The sequence below is a fragment of the Typopeltis vanoorti genome, chromosome 16, assembly GCF_054136105.1.
Source record: "Typopeltis vanoorti isolate ZY-2024b chromosome 16, IOZ_Tvanoo_1.0, whole genome shotgun sequence".
NCBI classification, from domain to species: Eukaryota; Metazoa; Arthropoda; class Arachnida; order Uropygi; family Thelyphonidae; genus Typopeltis; species Typopeltis vanoorti.
The window spans coordinates 103,452,001-103,475,666 of record NC_143564.1 but is presented as its reverse complement, the minus strand read 5'-3'; the positions used below and the strand labels follow the sequence as shown (position 1 = coordinate 103,475,666).

The following is a 23,666-nucleotide window of genomic DNA, read 5'->3' as shown; positions in this document are numbered from 1 at the left end:
CCACTGTGGGCATGATGTTTGTGAATTCTTGGCAGTAGATGATTTCATCTCCCGCTATGAGACCTCTGCCTGCTTATTGGAGGCCTGAAGTGATGAAAAAAAAAATTCCAGATTTAGTCTTTTAGTGCAGGATTTCCAGATCATTTAATCTTTAGCCCAGCCATGGTGCTAATGTGATAGGTTTACAAACTTTAATGGGTAGGATTCACATGAAAATTTCTATAACAAAGTGATCAATTTGGAATAAGATAAATGCGTATTCCATAATATTTTTAGATTTGGCTAAAAATCTTGTTGTATATGTACATTTAACAGATTTATTTGACACATTTCTGTGTTTGAATAATGTTAGAAAGAGAAAAATGGTGGATGGAGTAACAGATTGAATAGACAATTTTAAAGCTATTCAAACATTGAGGTTGTACAATCTATAATTTAGTTAGACATGTCTAAAAATTATTATGTGTATTAATTTAATGAAACTTGGTCAGTGGAGAGATTGAGAGAGAGTTTGCCTGATTTTTGGGATGAAAAGCCAAGTTTTTGGGAGGAAGAACTCTGTTACCACTGTACAAGCAAGAAAGCAAGGTGTTGCAGCTAACACCTGCAACCTTTTAACTTAATTTTGAAGAAACACTTTATGAATGTCCTTTGCATCTTAGACAGGATTCAAATCCATATCTTTCCAGCAGGACATTGCCAACACTGACTGAGCTAGAGAGCTCAAGTTGCAATAGGACAATCGGGAGGTGGTTATGATAAATATGATCTCCAGTAACTTTTTTTTTTTTAAATGTGACTTCCACCTATGAAAAGTTTTTGTAGACCTATAGTACATTAGTGGGTGGACTAGGGATTTGTTGTTTCTATTTTTATTAACATTGTATATTTTTTGTATTTCTTTAAACTTTATTTTTACATACTCCAGAAATCCTTCTTTAGAAACCAAATACAGAACATTTTAAAGCCACTTCATGCTTCCAGTAAGCAGGGCAGTGATCTCAATCTGGATGATGAAGATCATTTCCCACCTAAACAAAATCACATATCGTTCTTTACATTCATGCTCATAGTGGGATTTTAACTCACAATCTGTTGATTGTAAAATAGATATGCTAATAATTGAACCAACCAGGTTGGCATCAAGAAAGCAGAATTCAAGTTACAAGAGACTAGAAAGTACTTCTGCATTTTAGGTGCAACCTGCTTTTGGCCTTTTTCAGAATTTCAAAATTAGTTTTCAGTCTGCCATTATAATGTTGCAATTGTTATAATAAGTTGCTATTCTAATTTCATGGCAGACATAAAGAAAGATTCAATTGTTATCATATGACAAACTTAATTGCATACTGTTTCTCCTTTTCATAAATGATAATAGTGTCTTAATCAGGCATTAGCATTTTCATCTTATGCAGATACATTTTATATTCTAAAAATTTCTTGTTACTTCTGTATAATCTTATGGCATGCTCATGGCATATGACATGTTACTCTTAAACATAATATGCAATTAAAAGGTATTATTTTTATCATCTAGGAGGTCACTTTTCATACACAGCTCATCATACCATGACTTAAACACATTCAGATTCTCTGCAGACACTATGCTCTCAGACAATGTATACCAATCATTCGCAACTCTCCATGCAAAAAACCTAGTTTTCACTCCCTTGCTCACACCCTCCTTATATAGCTTCCAGGGGTGACCTCTTCTTCTCCTCCAATCTCACACCATTTTATGATAAACCTCTTCAATATTAATCCTTTAATGTAAATTCAAATCTTGTATGTCTCTAACTAACATATCACCCCCTCCTTTTATCCACTAAGACTCTGTAAATTGCATTATCTTAACCTTTCTTCATATTCAACATTCCAGATATCAAAAACTGTTTTGGTCAACCACCTCTAGACCCTCTCCAACATCTCTTCATCCTTTTGAAAACCAGGTGATCAAATCTGTGCACAGTAGTTCATATGTGGCCTAATCAGAGCCTTATACAATGGAACCAGAATCTCCTTACTTCTACAAGTCAGTGTCCTCCTCATTATTCCTCACAATTTTGGCAGTATGTCCTGTAAATTTCAGATCCTTATCTGCCATAACTCCAAGATATCTTATTTTTTCCACCTTCAACAATATATCCCATCTTGTTTTCCAAATTTTAAAACCTTATATTTTACAACATTGAACTGACATCCCCACTCCCATTCTCATTCACTCAGTCTATTCAATTGTTCTTGTAAGGCTGAACATCTGCTCTACTCCTCATAGTTCATCCCTACTTTGCATCATCTGCAAACTACTGAATATCCACATCCAAATCTTCCCTAATATCATTAACATACAGGTTAAACAGCCCTAAAACACCCCTGAGGCACACCACTAGTGACTTCCCTCGTCCGGGATTTGCTCTCCCATACACAACTTGTTGATATCTATCAGACAGCCAATCTCCAATTCAGTGCACTAGTCTAATACCCAACCCCATCTAGGCTCTAGTCTATCAACTTGTTATGTGGCAATCTATCAAAAGTCTTTACATAATCTAAGTGTACTACTGTGTATCCATCTCCCGCATCCAATGCTGCTGTCACCTAAATGTAATAAGTAAGTAGATTACTAAAAGATGACCTCCCATTAGCAGATCTGTGCTGTCCATCAAAGATAATACCATTGGTTTCAACCCAATTCTGTATCCTGGTTCTCACCAGCTTCTCAAACACTTTAACCATAACAACTGACACAGATAGGCCTATAATTTGATACTTGAGTTCTCTCACCTCCCTTATTAAATCAAGTCCCAGAGCCTTATTAACATCAAGTTTGCTCAATTTCCAATATACCTCTTGCTCACTTATAGTAAGTCTCTCTTCCTCATTATCAACTGCTCTCAAACTCATGTCACATTCACAAGGATGAAAGACCTTTATGAACTGTTCTTTAAATATCCCAACTATATCTTCCACAGCAGTTGTCCTTATACCATTTTCTCTAATCAGTGCCATCCTATCATAATCATTCTATTTTTTTTTTTGCTGGCTACATATCAAAAGAACTCCCTATGATTTTTTTTTTTTTTTTTTTGGCTTCATTAGCTAACTGTTGCTCATACTGAACATTTGCTTCCTTTACCAACTGAGTCACCCTCCTTGACTGGTCCTTGTGTTCCTCATGGAATTGATTATTACCATTCCTCTTATGTTGCCTCCATCACCTTTTTTTTCCTCTGTATTGCATGCTTAATCTCTTCATTCATTCATTTCACACTCACCTTATTTAACCTTCTGATCTTTGAAATACATTTAGACATTGCTTCTACTAGATAGTTCTTGAATATCACCCATGCAGCATTGATCTCATTTCCAGCCAACCCCTCATTCTATGCTACAGCTGCAATCTGTCTCTTGAGCCTCTTATAATTACCAGCCTTGTAGTTCAACATATAACTTTTTTCATGGAAGTCCTCACATGGTTGGCAACCACCCAAGTAATCACTTTATGGTTACTCTCACTAACTGTAGGGAGATTTGATACCTCATTTATAATAACATCCTCTGAGATGATCAAATACAAGACCCTCAATCCTCTTGTGCCCTCTCTTACATACTGCCTGTGGTAGTTGTCCCTCAAACTCAAATTACTCATTTTCTTTACTTCTGTTTGCTATCTTGTCATCCCAGTCTATTTTACCATAATTAAAATCACTCATAATGATCTCTCTTTTCCCATTTGCTTAGCTAATTTACTTATACTTAAGTTTTCTAGTTATAATAATTAAAAAAATAAAAAATGCCATTTTTTGTCTATCCATGGAGGTCCTTTAATAATAATAATAATAATAATAATAATAATAATGTTTACTATTTGCAAACCATATTAATAATAATCATTTTTCACAGCTTGTTGGAATGGGGAAACTTTGTCCTAATATCCTCTTAATGGGTTACAAAGGAAATTGGCAGAACTGTGATCCTGATGAAGTAGTAGAATATTTTAATTCAATACAGTAAGTCTGTTAGTGATAAATTTCAGAATTGATTCATTACTATATCAATAAACATTCATGCTGAAATTGTATGCAGTAATTTTATTACTTGGTTTTAATTTAAGATGAAGAGAAAAGTTTATAAATTTTCCACTGTATGCAAAATTTACGAATGATTTGCTTAAAAGTAAAGCAACAGAAATTGTGATGACATTAATTGGAAAATTGTTCTTTATATCTACATTTAAAAATCTGTACTTGGTTACATAAGCAAGTAGATATTAGATCCAGCATTATTTCAAAACTAAATGTAGAAACTATGAAAAGAAAGTTTCATAAGTTGACCAGAGTGCTTGCAGGAATACATTCCTTAGCCTCCCCGAGTTGCCTTAGTGTGGACTAATTAAAAGACATAGGCGCTGCCCAAGCATCTATATATTCGTCTTTTATTAGTCCATTTCTTCCTGGTCTCTGAAGAGAACTAACCAGCTCGACATAGCTGTCAGGCCAGTGAAACCTTATCAAAATGGACTAATAAAAGGTGAATATATAGATGTTTGGGCAGTGCCTATATCTTTTAAGTAGTCCACACTGAGGCAACTCGTGGATGCCAAGGAATGTATTCCCGCAAGCTCTCTGGTCAATTTGCATAATGTTCATAGTTTCCATATTCTGCTTTGAAATAATGCTGGATCTAATATCCACTTATGTAATATTGTAATATTGCATCACCGAACTGAAGCCTTTTGGCTCTTTATTTTAGTAATTACTTTTATGCACTGACTGATAGTTCAGTTACAAAAAATACATTTCTCTGACATTTCAAGTTCCTTAGTACTGAACAAAGGTACTCTTAAGGCTTCTGCTTTGGGGGGGGGGGGGATTTGAGTCTCCAGGGTTAGTGTTTTCCGGCGTGGCCTGTGTGGGGCCTTGTCGGTGGATGCTCTTCCTGGAATATGAGCAGTTCTGCTCAGTTGTAGGGTGAACATGTCATTGAGTGGAACCAATGATATGTTCACTTCTTGAGTGATAGTTCAGTTACAAAAAATACATTTCTCTGACATTTCAAGTTCCTTAGTACTGAACAAAGGTATTCTTAAGGCTTCTGCTTTGAGGGAGGCAATTTGAGTCTCCAGGGTTAGTGTTTTCCGGCATGGCCTGTGTGGGGCCTTGTCAGTGAATGCTCTTCCTGGAATATGAGCAGTTCTGCTCAGTTTATAGGGTGAACATATCATTGAATGGAACCAATGCTGAGTTGGATGATTCTTCGGTCACTCATTTAGAGTGATCTGGGGATCACCTAATTTCTAGAAAGGACTTTACTTATCTAGTCTGCCCTTTGAGAGCATTTTGAGCATCCAGGAATTGGTGTTTTCTGACATGAAAACACCTAACACTAACTAATGGAGTCATGTTAGCGATGCTTTTCCCTGGAATATGAACCACCGCCGAGTTAAATGATCCTTCAGGTCGCTCATTGTTAGGCAATCTGAGGGATTGCACAAATTTTTGGAGAGGTAACCCCACACTTAAACAAGCTGCCTTGTCTCTAAAGTGAACCAACCAGTTTGAAATAACTGTCAGGCCAGTGAAACCTATCAAAATGGACTAATAAAAGGTAAATATATAAATGCTTAGCGCCGACGTCTTTTAAGTAGTCCACACTAAGGCAACTTGGGGATGCCGAGGAATGTATTCCTGCAAGCTTTCTGGTCAACTTATGAAACTTTCATAGTTTCTACATTCAGCTTTGAAATAATGCTGGATCTAATATCTAATTGCTTATGTAATTTTGCCTCATCGAACTGAAGCCTTTTTTTTTAATTAGTTTTATAGCTCTTTATTTTAGTAATCTATACGATATTGTCTTATTATTTCAAAAAAAAAAAAAAAACGAGTTGTAATCTGCTGTTTTCAGATTGTTTTTCATTATTTACAATGAATTGAATAAGAAAAGTTATCAAAAACAGGTGTTTGATGCCAAGATGGGAGGGAAAAGCATATCAATTAGATCTAGGTGGAATGATTCAGTTAGAAGTGCCTTAATAGAACAAAATGTTAGATAAAACAGTATTGGTGTGCTGACAAGTAATAGACTAATTTGGAGGAAAATTGTTGATAAGAGATTAATAATAATGTAAACATAGTCCTCTCATAGTAACTTACCCCTTGTTATGCTTATACACAAATGTAAGGAGTATTCGAAACAAGAGAGCTGAATGTGTGGCATTGATTAAGATGGTATGCTCAAAAGTAATTGGAGTAAGTGAAACTTGGTTGTCTGAGGTGGATGTGATGATGGAATTAGAAGGATATATAATTTTCTGGAAGGACAGAAATGTGAAAAGATGAGGGGGAGTGCTGTCAATGATTGCAGAGGAATTGTGCCTGCAAAGTGTGGAAGTTGATGGTGCACACACAGATTTTGAATCTGTGTGGTGTGAAGTCGAAATAAACAGGTTAGTATATCGGATACGATGCTGTTATAGGCCAGGGAATGCAGAGAATACTGATTGTGAAATGTTTAGGCAAATTAGTTGGGCATGTAAAAAGAAAGTGATCCTGATGAGAGACTTTAATTACAGAATATAGACCGGAAGGAGAAGATAGCATACGGGAACAAGGAGAGCGAATTTGTGGAATTTCTGAGATATAAATATCTTAAGCAGCATGTCATTGAAGCAACTAGAGGCATTAATGTTTTGGTGATAACTTCACAAGATGTAGTTGTTAATGAAGTGTTGACACTGCTGCCGGTTGGTCAGAGTAATCATGAGGTACTTGTTTGGGAAGTGATGAAACAAGAAAAGGTCACTGCCAAAAATGGATACATGTGGAAGTATAAAGCAAGTGATTACTCTCTAGTCAGTTAGCATCAGTACGTTGAGTAAATGAGCTGAGCAGAAAAGATGTTGAAAGCAATATATGACTGCATACTGAGGTTTAAGTGAGTAAATAGTGGGAGTAAATTGGATGAACAGTGAAATCAAGCAAGCTGTGCTGGAAAAGAAAATGTTATGAAGGAGGTACAAGACAGTTGGTGGTGATCATATCCATGAAGAGTATAAGGTGCAGGCTAGAAAGGTGTCGAGCATGATAAAGAAAGAAAAGGTGCAGTATGAGAGGAGATTGGCTAGTCAGGCCAAGGTTAACTCAAGGGAATTTTTCTGCTACATGGAAAGCAAGAGGAAGAATAATTATGGCAGACTAACATTGGCGGATAGTCATGTCAGCAGACTAACAGCTGCAAAGGATGTAGTGGAATTATTGAATGAGCACTTTGTCACCGTATATCATACTGGTGTTAAAGGTGCAGTGGAATATATAGAAGAGAGGCAAGTATTAGGAGACACCATGTATGCTTAAGGAATGTGCACGACAGTTGGTTATGCCTTTGACCTGGTTATTTAATGAAAGTCTTGAAGTGGGTAGGGTTCCTAAGGAGTGGAAAGCGGGCAAAATAGTACCACTTCACAAGCATGGTTCTAAGACAGAAGTCTCCAACTATAGGCCAGTCTGTATAACTGCAGTTGTGGTCAAGGTGTTGGAGAGATTGATAAGGAATAGAATACAGAATTAGGTTGATGGACATGGCATTCTTTATGAAGATCAGCATGGATTTGTAAAGGGTAGTTCCTGTTTCACTAATTTACTTGCATTTTATGATAAGATGACAACTGTGTTAGATAAGAGAGAATCATATACAGTTATATTCTTAGACTTTGCAAAAGTGTTTGATAAACTACCACATGATAAGTTGGTGTATACAAGCTGAGAATAGGAATAGACAGTGTATTTGGTTAGATGGATCAGAGATTGGCTCTCTGAACAATACCAGCAGGTTGTGTATGATGCAGCAGTGTCTCAAAAAAGAAGGGTAACCAGTGGTGTGTCCCAGGGCTCTGTTCTTGAGCCTCTGCTGTTTATCTTGTTTGTAAATGATATATCATGTGGACTGAATGGATATCTTCAGTTGTTTGCTGATGATGCAAAGTTGGGAAGAATTATAAGTAGCACTTATGATGCTGAATCCCTTCAGGAAGATTTAAATAGACTTTTTACTTGGACAAAAGAGTGAAGTTGTAGTTTTAATATCAATAAGTGCAAGGTGTTGCATTTTGGAGTGGTGAAATGTAAGGCTGTGTACTACATTGATGGTGCTGTACTGCAGGAAGTGGATGAGATTAGAGATTTGGGAGTGTTGGTTGACAGTAGAGTGAAGTTTATAGGGCATATTGCTAGGGTTGCAAAGGTTGCACATCGTAGTGCTGCTATGATAAGAAATACTCTAACATGCAAGGATAAGGAAGTGGTTGTGCTACTTTATAAGGCACTGATCAGACCACACTTGGACTATTATGCTCAGATCTGGTCACTTGGTTTTCAATGGGATGTGGAGACATTGGAGAGGGTCCAGAGACGAGTGACTAAGACAATATCAGGAGTTTGGAATGCTGGCTATGGAGAGAGGTTGAAGAAATGTGGGTTGCAGAGTTTGGTGGATAGGAGGAAGAGAGGTGATATGATAGAGATGTTTAAGTTAGTGAGAGCATTTTATCAGACTAATCCAGAGGAGATTATAAAAAGAGTAGAAGGTGAGAGGGAAGAGGTCATTCCTGGAAGTTGTGTAAATGTGTGGTGAAGAAGGGTGTATGGAGTAGATTTTTTACATGGAGAATTGTCAGTGAATGGAATGCATTGTCAGAATGTGTTGTTAATGCAAGGAGTGTTAAGGACTTTAAGATTCTGTATGATAAATGTGTTGAATGAACCTCCCACGATGAGTCTGTCGACTCCGTGGAGGGTGTAATAATAATAATTGTATGTTTCCCATTCTAATATTTGCCCACATCTCTCTGCTTGATATTTTCTGCCATTCAAGATGATCCTTGTATTTAGTGCTGAATACAAGATGTATTTGAAAGATCTCACCTGTTTTTGTCCTTGTTTTGGTAACACACGTTATGCCAATCTGGTACTTATCTTATTCTTCTATCCTATCCCAATGGCTTTAACAGGCCTTTAAGGCCCACAACCTTCCAAGCATGCTTGGATTTCGTAACCGAAATACGAGGATAGAATGGTCACTTCTATGCCTCAAGGTATTCTTGGCTGTATCCGTGTGTGTTCACAGGGCCGGTTTGCCTGCTTGCGGGATGAAAAACACCAGATAAACTGGCGGGAAAAACCCTACTGCCCGCGCCCAATACCGGCTAACTTGGCTATGGCTGAGGAAGATCCTTCAGCTCCTCACGTCTCCGACAGGAATCAAACCTAGGACACTCCTTCCCCAGACATATGGTTGCGAAGCGCAAAGCCACTAGGCTAACCGCGCGGACCTTTTTTTTTTCTGACTGTGTTTTCTTATTCTTCTGCTAGTGCCATTTATTTTCCATTGATGTTTCTTATGTTGATAGTGCCAATCTTGAGCTCTGCTGTTATTCAGTTGGGATGTGTTCCATTAGCTGACTTTTCTCTGTTTGCTCTCGTTCTTTGATGAAACAATAGGGGTATTGTTTAAGTGGGAGAAAACCTAGTCAGCATGAAATTCTATCACGTTGTAACATTATTTTGCATTATGGTTTAAGCCAAGAAGTTGGCTGAATCCCAATTTGCCAGCACATTCTTGTTCATTCAGCATCCAGTTGGATACCTAACAGTGTGCACAACAAGGTGAGGATTGGCCATTATGTCAGAAACCCTGGTCAGTTCTCTCCATTCCTTAAAAGGCTACATGGTCTTCTCCCAGTTATCCAGTTTTGATCCTTAAGCACTCCCCCTCCCCAAATATTAGTATGGCCAGGACATCATCATAATATTGTCATATCACATATATTATCGTAATAATCCAAATATCATAATAAAACCAAAATAAATATCTTCAGTAACATTGTGACAGCTGTGTTATATGGATCAGAGAGACATGGAAATTGATAAAAAATCAAATGATGAGTTATATACATAGACAAAACAAAAAAAGGATGACAATTAAATGAAGAGACACAGATAGAAATGGACTGACCATGTACTAAGTATTGACAGAGAGGAAATTCCAAGAGTAGCTTTGACATGGATCCTGGAAGGAAAAAGGAAGCAGCAGAGGTCTAAACTATCTTAGTAAACAATGAATGAAAAAAAGAAAGATTGCTGGTTGAGAGTGCTGAAGAGAAACAAAATTGGTTGCAAAAAATAGTTATAATTGGAAAAGTTGGATCTTGGCCTTATGTGCCACAGGCAAGAAGAGGATAGGTAGGTATGTTAGAGAAGTAAATATGAATAAGCAAATTTAATTATTATTATCATCTCTCAGTTTCAAATCTTGAACGAATGCATTAACAAGCATCTTGTGTTGCTTACCTCTACCTCACACTACTATTCTCACCAAGAGTTAATTGCTAATGGTAACTCCCCTGTTATGACTAGCAGTTACACTTCTCCTTTCTTTATTGTTTTTATCTGCCCAGAATATGCTACATTCTTAAGTTCTGTTTTTGTCAAGATATTTGTCATCAACTGTTTAACCAATAGCATTTATTGAGATAAGCTAAATCATTTTGGGAACATGAACTCATCTGTCCTCTTGTTCGTATTGTCTTTCATATATAATCATAGCAGCATATTTACTTGCTCAGAATCATCTTACACATATTATTGCTCTTCCTGGTCTCATCTCTGATCTAATATATGCTATCCAACTTCTGTTCTCTAACGCCTCTTTTACTGAATACATCCCATTTCCAGTGTAATTCCTTCTGTCAAAATGCATCACCAGAAAACTTCACTGCTGCACATCCTGGACTTCTGTAGATAGATCAATAAGTCAATAGAGACATTGACTTTACATGGAAAGATCGTGGAAACCATGCTAGGTTTAATTTATCATATTATGGCAAAAACATATATAGAAGAGCTTTTCACTTTAAAATAAATTATCCAGTTTCATATGGAGCTGGTAGGGTTATTCTTTAAGAAACATGAGATTTTCATCTAGCAAGACAGCTGGAAATCAGAAACAGTTTACAGGCATAATACATTTACCTCATAACATTAGTTGCTATGGCATAATCACAACCACTGGTTCCTAATTTGTGAGTTTGAACTCTCTGGGATTGCGAAAATGTTTCTGTGGTTGCAGAAAACATTGATAAATATAATTAAATGAAATGTAATTAAATATTTATTATAGAACTGTTGAAATTATTTTATTCTTCTTATTATTTTTATTATTATGTGACGCCTCCAAGGAGTCTAAAGACTCATCAAGGGAGGACAATTACTCTACAACTCTCCACCTCCACCAATCAATCCACCAACTACGGTGAACCACATCATCTACACCAACGCCATCTACCCACCACCACCACTAGTATTTTCACAGATAATCACAAACATCCATGCCCATAGCCGGATTTGAACCTGCAGCCTCTTGGCTGGATAGTGGATATGATAACCACTCGGCCAACCAGGCCGACGTTATTATACACTACAACCTTTTATTCTATCTTTTCTTATTTTTATCTGCATATGCAAAGTTTGTAAACTGTAAAATTTAATTATATAATATTAAATAACTTTAAAACTGCTCAAAAGCTGGCTAGTATTAAAAAACCTAACTTAACCAGTAGAACCAGGAATGTTAATAATTTCATCTTTGATGTAAACAACTAACCTTTACATTCTAGATGTGATTTATTAATGGCAGTTTTCAGAGCTTGCAACAGACACTTCTGTTTTTGTACCATTTTTATGCTACAGCACTCTATTTTCATCTCTTTCTACTCATTTGCGATCGATTTGAGTATATTTTGTGATGCTTTACCCCATAAAAGTTATTTTTTCTTATAATTTATATTTCATTTAAATTTTGGTGATAAATTTTAGCAGTAGTATGTTTTAGTGAATTCTTAACAATATTAATTTTAAACATTAGTTCAAAAATTTAAATATAGTGGTTGAAATTGCTTTGTAACATGATAGTACAGAAATATCTCTTAAGTTTTTGTATATGAAAAAAAAAAATTATATATATCTTAGGGGCTCTGATATTAGAGTATACTTTAGCAGTAGAATACATTTTGCATTGAATCTGTCACAATTTTATAGTAAATTTCTGCATAATTTTATAGTAATTATTGTATTATTTAATTTAAGTGATGCACTGGACATGCACATGTCTTTAGGCATCCTTAGACTTCAAGGAAGCCTTGATTACTCTGATTATCCTGGTTTGGAAGAAACTTCTGCTCCAGCTAAACAAAATAAGCATTCAAAACTGTCTTCTAATCTTATACCAGAGGTTAAATGTGAATTTTCTACTGAAAGTGGATTTAGTAGAAATACTTCATTATCTCAGCTTTCTCAAAGTAAGTGCTAAAATGGCAGTTTATATTTTATTTTCATATGTTAAATTTACTTAAATATTTAAGTTTGTGATTCCTTTAATGTTTGAAAGATTTTGTTATGAAAGTATTGAATATCTGGATATCTGAAATTATTGAGGGACATACATCTTAGGCGGCATGTAATGGAGATAACACAAGGAGCATGAGTATTACAAAAATAATGAGTTGCAGTTTGATGAGAATTGTGTTTGATAGGTAGCATCTCCCATGATGAGTATTTTGACATCCTGGCAGTCTTGTTATAATAACATTTATGATAATAACTTGTATTTTTATTATGCTAATTCATACATATAAAATATATGATTAAAACACTAAAGTAGGTTACTCCCTCAAACAGATCCTTATAGTGAAAATAAACAGGTAATAAAACTGGGACCAAAGCACTAATACTCATAATTTAATACACATTTAGTGTGAGAAATGGTGCTGATCTCATAATTAACCCATAAATTATGGCATTAACTTATTAAACTATATGTGAAATACATTATTTTCAATCTGCAAAAAATAGTAAATTGTAGAGATTGTAATTTTTCAATTGTAGAGAAATTGCTTTGTCATCATAAATGAAGCAATAAACTACACATTGCCTGAAGTAATACCATTCTTGAGCAGGTGTAGCTTTTGAAAAACTAAATTTGGAACTTTGTATGTACAGAATAGGTGTATGTATTCGTGTATCCAAGTTATCAAATGTGTCGTTTACTTAGACTACATAATTTGCTGTGTGATCTATGAAAAGCAATTATTTCTTTTAGAGAATAATTAAAACATGTTATTAAAACATGTTTTATATGCAAAAGTTGTGGAAATTGTATTATATTGTAAACAGGAATTGTATGCAAGAGACCACTTACATTTGAATAAGGAAGGACGTAGGCATCTGGAGAGATTGCTGTTCTGAAAAAGTTAGTGTGTCCCAGGGAGGATGGTAGCAGGGGTGGCCTCTTGTGGGAATGGGTACTTGGGAGAAGGGGGACGACATCAGGTAACACTGAGCCCAGTGGAGTCTAGAGGGGATAATGCTGGGTATAGAAACAACGGCATTTATATGCTATATGCTAATACCAGGAGTATCCGGAATGAGGGAGAGGAATTGGTGGCGCAGATAGCATCAACCTGGCCAAAAATTATTGGGATCACTGAGACGTGGTTGACAGAAGATGATATAATAACAGGAATAGAAGTTGCTGGGTACAGCATTTTTCGGCAGGATAGGAAGGGAAAGTGTGGTGGTGGAGTACTGCTTATGATAAGTGACGACCTATGTCCTCTAAGAGTGGAGACTTTGGAAGGCAGTGATACTAATCATTTTGAAAGCATATGGTGTGAGTTAGAGGTGGGCAAGACATGATATTTAGTGGGGTGTTGCTACAGACCCAGGAGTACAGAGGGTGGGGACCAGGAAATGTTTAGACAATTGAGTTTGGCAGGTGCAAGAAGAATGATTGTTATGGGAGATTTTAACTACAGTAGTATAAACTGGGGAGAGGAAGATGCATGTAGCAATAAGGGAATGGAATTTCTAGAATTCTTGAGGGAAAAATGTCTTAGGTAACATGTAATAGAGGGAACAAGAGGTTCAAGAGTTCTGGATTTGGTTATAGCATCAGAAGAGTTGATAATAACTGAGATGACATCTCTCCTACCAGTTGGAGAGAGTGACCATATGGTTTTGACTTGGAAAATGAATAGACATGCAGGAGTATCAAAGAGATGGGAATGTATGTGGAATTATAAGGCAGGTGATTATAATAGTCTAGAGGATATAAGACGTCAACTTGGGGAAGTTTCATGGAGGGAGGAATTGGAAGGCCGGAATATCATTAGTGCCTGGTAAATTATGAAAGAATGTTTGTTAGCAGCAATGGTAAGTTGTATACCACGAGTGAACAAGAGGACACAATTTGGAGATGACAGTGGATGACTTTATCTTCTGGCCTTTATCATCCACTTTATCTTCTGGCCTGTGTCTTATACTCTTCTAATGAAGAGTATAAGACACAGGCCAGAAGAGTGACTAGTATGGTAAGGAAGACGAAACTGGAATATGAGAGGAGATTAGCCCTAAGATCCAAAGAAAATCCTAGGGAATTTTTTAGATATGTGGCCAGTAGGAGGAGAAATGACTGTGGAAGAATGATATTGTAGAATAAAAATGGGAATAGAGTGACTGATGCAGAGGACATAGTAGAATTGTTCAATGAACACTTTATTGGAGTATTTCATCCTGGAGGAGTCAGTTTTAATGCTAGAGGGATAGGACAGGTTCGAGGTTTAGAGGTACAGGAGGAGAGTGTGTTTCAAATACTGAGTACTCTGGATGTCAGTAAAGCTGTGGTACTGGATGGTATTTCACCATGAGTTTTAAGAGAATGTGCTAGGGAACTGACAGTGCCTTTGACCTGGCTTTTCAATAAAAGTCTAGATGCGGGAAAGGTGCCCATAGAATGGAATGGAAGGAAGGTAAGATAGTGCCATTGCATAAGGGCGGCAGCAGACTGGAAGTGTCTAATTATAGGTCAGTTTGTTATTATTATTATTATTATTCAGGCCTCCATGGAGTCAAAAGACTCATCGTTGGAGGTCCTTCCTAAGAACATAAAGTTTTTCAAGACTCATCGAGTTGAGGCCCCCCCTAAGAAACACAGTCTATCATACTACTCCTTAAACTCATTGACCATTCTCGCTCTCACCACTCCATCAGGCAATGCATTCCATGGTTCAACCACCCTCCATGCAAAGAAACCACTCCTCACCCTCTTACGCACAGTTTCCTTTTGTAACTTCCAGGGATAGCCTCTTGTCATCACTCCTTCCCTCTGTTCAACCAAGCAAAAGAACTCCCCGGTGTCAACCCTGTAACCACTTCTCAACAGTTTAAAAGTCTCAATCATATCAGCTCTCCTTCTTCTATCCACCAAACTCTGCAGTCCACATTCCCTCAGCCGATCCTCATAACTATCCTTATACAGACCTGAAACCATCTTTATCATCCGTCTTTGTATCCTTTTCACAGTTAATTTATCCCCTTCAAATTCTGGGGACCAACCTTGTGTGTCATCAGTAGTTAGTAAGATCTTGGAGAAAGTAGTGAAGGATTGTATACAGCATTGGGAAGATGAGGGTAATGTTATCTGTGAGAGTCAACATGGATTTGTGAAGGGGCACTCTTGTTTTAGCAATATGCTAGCCTTTTATGATAAAGTTACAAGAGCATTAGATGAGGGAAAGGTATATACTGCCATTTTCTTAGACTTAGTGAAGGCATTTGACAGGGTCTGGATGTCAGATATCAACTGGATTCAGGATTGGCTGTCTGATAGGCATCAGAGAGTTGTGTATGGTGGGGCAGTTTCAAGGAAGAAGAGGGTTACAAGTGGAGTCCCACAGGGCTCAGTACTGGGACCTATATTGTTTAACCTTTATATCAATGACATTGTTGGTGGATTGCAAGGGGATATTCAGTTGTTTGCAGATGATGCACAGCTGGGAAGGATTATTAGTAATAGTGCAGATGCAGCAGCCCTGCAAGAGGATTTGAATAAGCTAGATAGATGTTCAAATGAATGGGATGTCAGTTTAATACAGCAAAATGTAAGGTCTTCAGGTTTGGGAAACATCGATGGGACACTGCATGCTCTATGGGAGGAGTTATACTGGAGGAAGTAGGGGAGACAAGAGATCTGGGGTTGATGATTGATAGAAACCTGAAATTCAGGGGACATATTGCAAAGGTGGTGAAGGTAACACAGAGGATTGCTGCAATAATGAGAAGGACACTGACCTGCAGAGATAAAACAGTTATCATTCCATTGTATAAGACCCTGATCAGACCACACTTGGACTATTGTTCTCAGATTTGGTCCCCAGGATTTGAAGGGGATAAATTAACTGTGGAAAGGGTACAAAGGCAGATAACAAAGATGGTTTCAGGACTGTACAATGATAGCGATGAGGATCGGCTGAGGGAATGTGGACTGCAGAGTTTGGTGGATAGAAGAAGGAGAGCTGATATGATTGAGACTTTTAAACTGTTGAGAGGTTGTTAGAGGGTTGACACTGGGGAGTTCTTTCGCTTGGTTGAACAGCGGGAAGGAGTGATGACAAGAAGCCATCCCTGTAAGTTACGGAAGGACTCTGTGTGCAGGAGGGTGAGGAATGGTTTCTTTGCATGGAGGATGGTTTAACCATAGAATGCATTGCCTGATGGAGTGTTGAGAATGAGAACGGTCAATGAGTTCAAGGAGTGATATGATAGACTTTGTGTTTCTTGAGGGGGGGGGGGGTCTTGATAGGCTTTGTGTTTCTTAGGAGGACTTCCCACGATGAGTCTTTTGACTCCATGGAGGCCTGAATAATAATAATAATAATAATAAAAGATTTGATGTTCAGATTCATTATTCCATTCTGTTCTATCAATTAAAATACAACCTTTTCTTTAAAGGTACAGATGATAGCTCCAGGGATTCTTCTCCACCATCATTATGTAATGCTAGAGGATATTCAAATGGTATTATATCACCAAATCCTACTGGTTATTCTTGTCAAAATTTATCTGTAAGTGCTGAAACTCTTGAAGATAAAACAAAAATTTCTGTTCCAAAAGATATATTGCTATCTGCCAATCAGTTTCAACGAAAACAAAAAAAGGGAACAATTGATGTGTGGTGGCTCTATGATGATGGTGGTAAGTCTGTTTTTTTAGTTTCAAAGCATAAAAGTACTAAAAGATATATAATCAGTTTCCTATATAATAACTGTTAATGAATTAATATTATTGATACAGTTATAGCTATATTCTTTGTTTATACTATAAAACTTCAAAAGAAATTTTTTGTTAATGATAGTATTGTGAAATTCTTGTAACCTTTGGCATGGAATACGTTGGTATATTGTTATTATTATTATCATCGTAATCAGAGACCACCTGAATGTCAACAATGAGTTCATATTGCACTGCATATTTAAAACACATGATAATAGAAAAAAGTCTGTATTAATTCCTTTTATATCTTTTTAATTAAGGAACCCACTTATCTGAAAGTATATTCAAATGCCATTTTCATACTAATAGTTCTCAGAATTTTGAAGAAAAAATGAAAGAGTTTGAGAGCAGCAACCAAACCTTGGAGATTCAGTTGCAAGCATTGAAGAAAACACTGATTAATTCAGCCAGAAAGGCATGTGGTGAGGTTGTCTGCAAGGATAGAAAAATCAGAACTCCATGGTGGACACAGGAGGTTAAAGAGGCAGTGAAGTAAAAGAAGAAAGCATATCAAAAGTTCCTGGCAAATAAATCAGCTTTTGCTCTTAGAGAATACAGAGACAAATTTAAGAAAGCTAAATGCTGTGTAAAACTAGCTAAACAAAAGTCATGGGAGGACTTTGGCAAGAACATAGAGAATAAATATCAAGAAGGTGGTAAGATATTCTGGAGGTTGTTGAAGAAGCTTAGAAGTGGAGGAAAGAGTGCTGTAAAAGGAGTTAGAGATGATAAAGGTGACATGAAAATGGGAGAAAAAGATATCCTCGAAGTATGGAGTAATTGCTTCAAAAAATTGCTAAGTGAAACAAACAGTGATAGCACAGTGGTAAAAATACACTCAACAGGCATACAGTCAGGAATACATATCCATACTTGAAGTAGAAAAAGCCATCCAAGGCTTGAAATGTGGAAAGGCAGCAGGAGTAGATGATATTCGACCAGAAATGCTGAAGTATGGTGGTATAAAAGTCTTACAGTGGCTGCACTGCATAGTTCAGAAAGCCTGGACAGAGGGACGAATTCCCGATGATTGGAGTAGAGCTCTCATAGTACCCATATATAAAAAGGGAAATAAAACTGAATGTGAGAATTACAGAGGTATTTCCCTACTGAGTGTTCCTGGCAAGATTTATGTAAGTATACTTGAGAAACGATTGAGAAGAATTGTGGAAGAAAAGCTTGATGAAGAACAAGCTGGATTCAGGCCAAATAGAGGCTGTCAGGATCAGATCTTCACTTTATGACAAAAAGTAGAGAAATCATGTGATATAACAAAGATCTATATTTAAGTTTTGTCGATCTGGAAAAGGCATATAACAAGGTGCCAAGAGAGAAGCTATTCAATACGCTACAGTTTTATGGTGTCGATGGGGCATTATATCAAGCAATACTTAGTCTTTATTTGAGTTGTAAGTCAGCAGTTAGAATTGAAGGAAGTACAGGAAGATGGTTTAATGTTAAATCTGGTGTGAGACAAGGATGTACATTATCCCCTCTGTTATTCATTATCTATATGGATCACATTATGAAGGAAAGTGGTATTAAACATGATATCAAAATTGGAGATATTAATGTCAGCTCTTTGCTTTATGCGGATGATGTTATACTTCTAAATAAATTCACTACAAGTCTGTAAGATTCCTGCCTAAATTGAATAACTGTTGTAATAGATATGGTATGAAGTCAGCAATAAAAAGCCAAAGATAATGAAAATAGGCAGAATCGTTGAAAACAACTGCACTGTGCACGGAGAACCTGTGGAACATGTAAAACATTTCAGCTACTTAGGCCCAATTTTTAGTGAAGATGGTAAATTAAATCTGGAAATAGAAAACAGAATCAACAAAACTGGTATGGTAGGAAGTCAATTGAATAAATTCATATGGAATAAGAGAGAAATTAGTCGGAACACTAAGTTAGCTGTATACAAGACAGTGTTCAAACCAGTTTTAACTTATGTATCTGAGAGCTGGGTCAGAAATAAAACACTTGACCAAAGACAGGACTCTGCAGATATGAGAGTTCTGAGAAAGATTAGAGTTGTGAACAGATGGCATCAATGGCAATATCATATTAAAAACGAGGATATTAGGAAAGAACTTGACATTGGCATCATCCAGGAATGTGTTAGCAGAGCTAATCTCAGGTGGTATGGTCACTTAAACAGAATGGGCAAGGAAAGATTAGCAAAACAAGTGTTCTCTGCCAGGTTGGCAGCAAAACAACCCAGAGGAAGACCAAGATGTAGGTGGATTGACACTGTACAAAGTGCCTTAAACAATAGAAATGTAAGATCTGATAATGTTGGAGTCTTGACAAGTAACAGACTGATTTGGAGGAAAATTGTAGATAGGAAGTTAGTAATGATGTACATTTTTTTTTCATGTAGTACTATCATATCCTGTACACCCCTTGAAGATACATGGCAGGAATTTGACGATGATGATGAGTTCTCAGAATATAAAAAACTAAATACCTATAGCAGTTAAGTTGCAATATGTGTAAAAACTATCTATTGGTAGTTGAAATCATAATTATTAAGAAAATCATAGAAGACTTTATTGCTAGTACAAATTGTTTAATGTAGGACAAATCATCGATACTTTATGGGTAATATAGCTGTAACTCTATAGCACATTTGGAAGGGCAATGTAACATACGAAAAAAAAAAAAAATTATCTGTGAATCTTGTTTTGGATGAAAAGAACTTTTGATAAGAGCTTTTCCATGGAAGGTGAGTTAGCCAGATCGTACAGAGATAGCAAGGTTTTTCTTCCTGGAAACTCAGGTTTTGATCCCTTCAAAGTGGATGAATTACCCAAAGAACAGGTGAGGAACTAAGACCTTAGTTTGAGGATGGATATTAGTATATTATTGAAGAGAGTGAAGGACAAGAGTGTGGTAGGAAGAGTAGTTTGTGTGTTGCCTAGGTATGGCAATGATTAGTTGTAGCAGAGAGCAAAGATCTTAAATAGAATATTAGCAGAAATGTGGGATGAGAAAGGAGTGCAGTTTGAAAAAGTGTCAGAAATAAGGGAGATGAAATTGCTGTGTTGATTGAGTTTATTTGTCTGAAAATAGAATAAGTGAAACATAATTGGATGAGAATGATATCTTGACTGGAGTATAAATAGAAGGATATGATGCTTTTCATGAAGATAGAAAAGACTAGAAGTACTGCTGTTGATAGTTGGAGTAATTATGTCCATAGATGGTTGAGATACTAAGAGGGGAAGGGGGGGTGTAAGTGGCAGCAGTTTGAAGCAGTATGGTATGAGGCAGAGGTTGATAGAATGAGATATTTTCTTGGGTGTTGCTACAGGTCAGGGAGTGTGGAGACAAAGAAATGTATAAGCAACTTGGCCTACTGAGCAAGTGAAGGGTGATCATTAGGAGTGATTTCATTTACAGCAGTATTGATTGGAATGAAGAGATAACATCAGAGAATAAGGGGAATGAATTTCTTGAGTTCTTAATGGGCAACAGTCTTTGATAGTGTGTAACAGAGCACTGTGAGGGTTAAAAAGTCTTAGATCTGGTTATAATCAGAGGATATGATTGTAAATGGAGTTTCTAATCTTTTCCCCAGTTGGTGAAAGTTACCATGAAGATCACCTGGGTCATATAAGCACTTCTGTGAATAAAAATATATGTGCAGCTATGAGGATTGGTTTTGAAAAGATTGGGAGACAGTTGGAAGCTAGAGCATGGAAAGAAGAGTTGAGTGGAAATGAGACAAATGCTACTTGGGAATTGACCAATGGCTATTTCACAGCAGCAGTGTCTGAGTCTGTTCCAAAGGTGAAAAGGCTAATGAGATAGGAGCAAAGTGAATGAATGAAGAGATGCGAAATCTGGAAGAAGAAGATGGATACAACAAGATGAATGTTGGTAATAATCAACTGCATGAAGAGTACAAAGAGCAGGCCAGGAAGGAGACTGATTTGGTAAAGGTGCAAAAGTGCAGTATGTGGAGAAATTAGGCAATGAAGCTAAGAAAAAACATAGCAAGTTATTTCACTACGAGACAAGTAGAAGAAACAATGACTATGCCAGGATGGTGCTAGTTGATGACACTGGTAGATTGGCAACCGATGCAGAAGATATAGCTCAAGTATTCAGTGAGCAGTTTGTCAGTGTATTTCATCCTCATGAAGGATGAAATATCCTTCGTGGGGATATTTCATCTATCCACTATTCTTGTCAGATAACCAGGGCTGACAGCAAAGTTCAATTCAACAGCTTTCTGGGCACCATCAGCAGAAGAAATGGAACTAGCAGAAGAATTGGAACCAAAGAAGACAAAAAAAAAAAAAAAAAAAGGCAACACCAGGTGGGCATATATCATAATGAGGAATTGGAGAATAAGACTTATTTGTGCTATAATCTTACAGAAGGTTCCAAGGAAAAAATGTATGAATTTTTAAAGATTTAAGCAGGCATTTGACACAATGAAAATGGAGAAGTTGATAATTGTTGTGATTTAAACAGCAACAGAGTAGGAAATGATTACCAGACATATAGAAATGCTTTGGGAAAATTTGGAGAAAAGAGCCAGCTAACTTTCCTAGATACTTTAATTACATGCCAGCCAGCCAGATAGATCCCTGGCATTCTCTGTTTACAGAAAACACACACACACACACACACACCAGTAGATACATTCACAGTCGCCCCCCCCCCCCCTCTCAACGGTATGGAATTTTAAAACTTTATATAACAGGGCTAAATTAATTAATTAGTTCAGATAACAGTGCCCTCTCCACTGAACTTGACCACCTTCATAAAACCTTCTTAGTCAATGGCTACAATTTTTGCGATATTTAAAAAATAAGCACATCCGAAAAACTACTAAAAATCTTTAATAAAATTCAACCTTTCAACCATATGCAGACCGTACAAAAAAAATTAGCATCCCTTATCTGTTACAGCCACAGTCCCTAGACCTGCCAGGTGTTTATTGGGTCCCTTAGTTGTGAACTATACTACTATGGCCAAACAGGCTGGACTGCCAGCATTAGAATTGCTGAACATACAGATTATATATGTTTCCATCACTATGGCCACTCAGGACTTGCTGACCATGCTTTGGGCAGCCACCATAGAATACATTGGATGAAAGCCATTTTAATCCATTGCCTCAAATATAAATACAAAAGACTCTTCCTTGAATCTGCTTCTGCTTAAAGAAACTGCCCTAGCCTCAACAAATTTGGTTGCATGAAACACCCCCAAATTTGGGAAACACTTTGGCCTGACTGGCCGAGTGGTTAGCATATCCGCTATCCAGCCAGAAGGCTGCGAGCTCGAATCCTGCTGTGGGCATGGATGTTTGTAATTGTCTGTGGAAAAACTAGTGGTGATGGTCGGCTGTAGATGGCGTTGGTGTAGTTGCGGTCATTTGGATTGAGTGGTGGAGATAGCGTTGTAGAGCAGGTGCCCTCCCTCGATGAGTCTTTGGACTCCCTGGTGGTGTCAAATAATAATAATAATAATAACATCCTCTGTACTTCAGCCCAACAGCCAAGGACTCCCGATTTAACCCATTAGGAAGCAGTATTTAGAATTTTAGGCCTACTGTCAGTTGACATCTTCATTATTTAATGACTGCATGTATGTATCTTATTATATTCTGTTCCCTGATGATGGCAATTTGACTTTGTCAAAATTTTAGAAGTATTAAATTTATTTTACTTAATATTAGGCTATATTGTAATTTCCTTAAAAAATACGCCTCTGAATAACCAACATTTAGACTTTTCACCAGACTAGTAATGTCCTTCTTCCATTGAATCTTTTTGACTCGTGAAGGTCTGGTGATAGTAATACTAATAATATATTTTAATATTTGTTAGGTCTTACAATGTTAATACCCCATTTACTGACAACTCGATCACAGTGGAGTGGATGCAAATTGCGTATTTTTTCCCTTGCCAATAAAAAGGACGAACTAGACAGAGAACAGAGAAAGTAAGTTTTCTTTGAACTTCAAATTAAATCTTGATATTTTGAAATGCTTTTAGTTGCAGTATTACATCTGTTATTTTAAAGAAATGTATTTTGGAATCATTTTATCTCATCTTACAGAAAAAGTACTCTAATTCACTCACCATATATGATAGACTACACATAATTCTCTTCTCATGTTATGATACTGTTATAATATTATTCAGTAATATTATAACTAATATTAATATTAGTTATAATGTTAATGGGAAATTTTCATAATAACAGTAATATTATGGAGTTAAAGTTACAGGAGGTGCAATTAAAATTGCTTCTGATAATGCAATTCAGACCCAGTGAAAGTAATCTTACACCATATTATTTATTTTATTATTCTTTCTTTTTGTTTTGAAGCAGTGGTCTGAATTTTGTCATGATTTTAGTTATTTTGCATGTGGTAGACAATTTTTGTGTGTATTACATGCAATAAAGATTTTCTTTTTTTGAATTTTTACCCCTAGACTACATGAGCACTTTCTAGGAGGCAATGTGGAATCT

At 36.7% G+C, this 23,666-nt stretch overlaps 1 protein-coding gene across 1 annotated transcript in view; it reads left to right on the top strand.

Moving 5' to 3' along the window:
* Positions 1–23,666, top strand: part of LOC150098231 (solute carrier family 12 member 2-like) — a 279,194-nt gene that overhangs the window by 210,997 nt on the left and 44,531 nt on the right. Inside the window, exons 18-21 of the mRNA XM_090406283.1 lie at positions 3,904–4,010; positions 12,141–12,352; positions 16,842–17,084; positions 23,018–23,132. Coding sequence (XP_090262409.1) covers positions 3,904–4,010; positions 12,141–12,352; positions 16,842–17,084; positions 23,018–23,132 — 677 coding nt within the window. The remainder of the gene's footprint in view (positions 1–3,903; positions 4,011–12,140; positions 12,353–16,841; positions 17,085–23,017; positions 23,133–23,666) is intronic.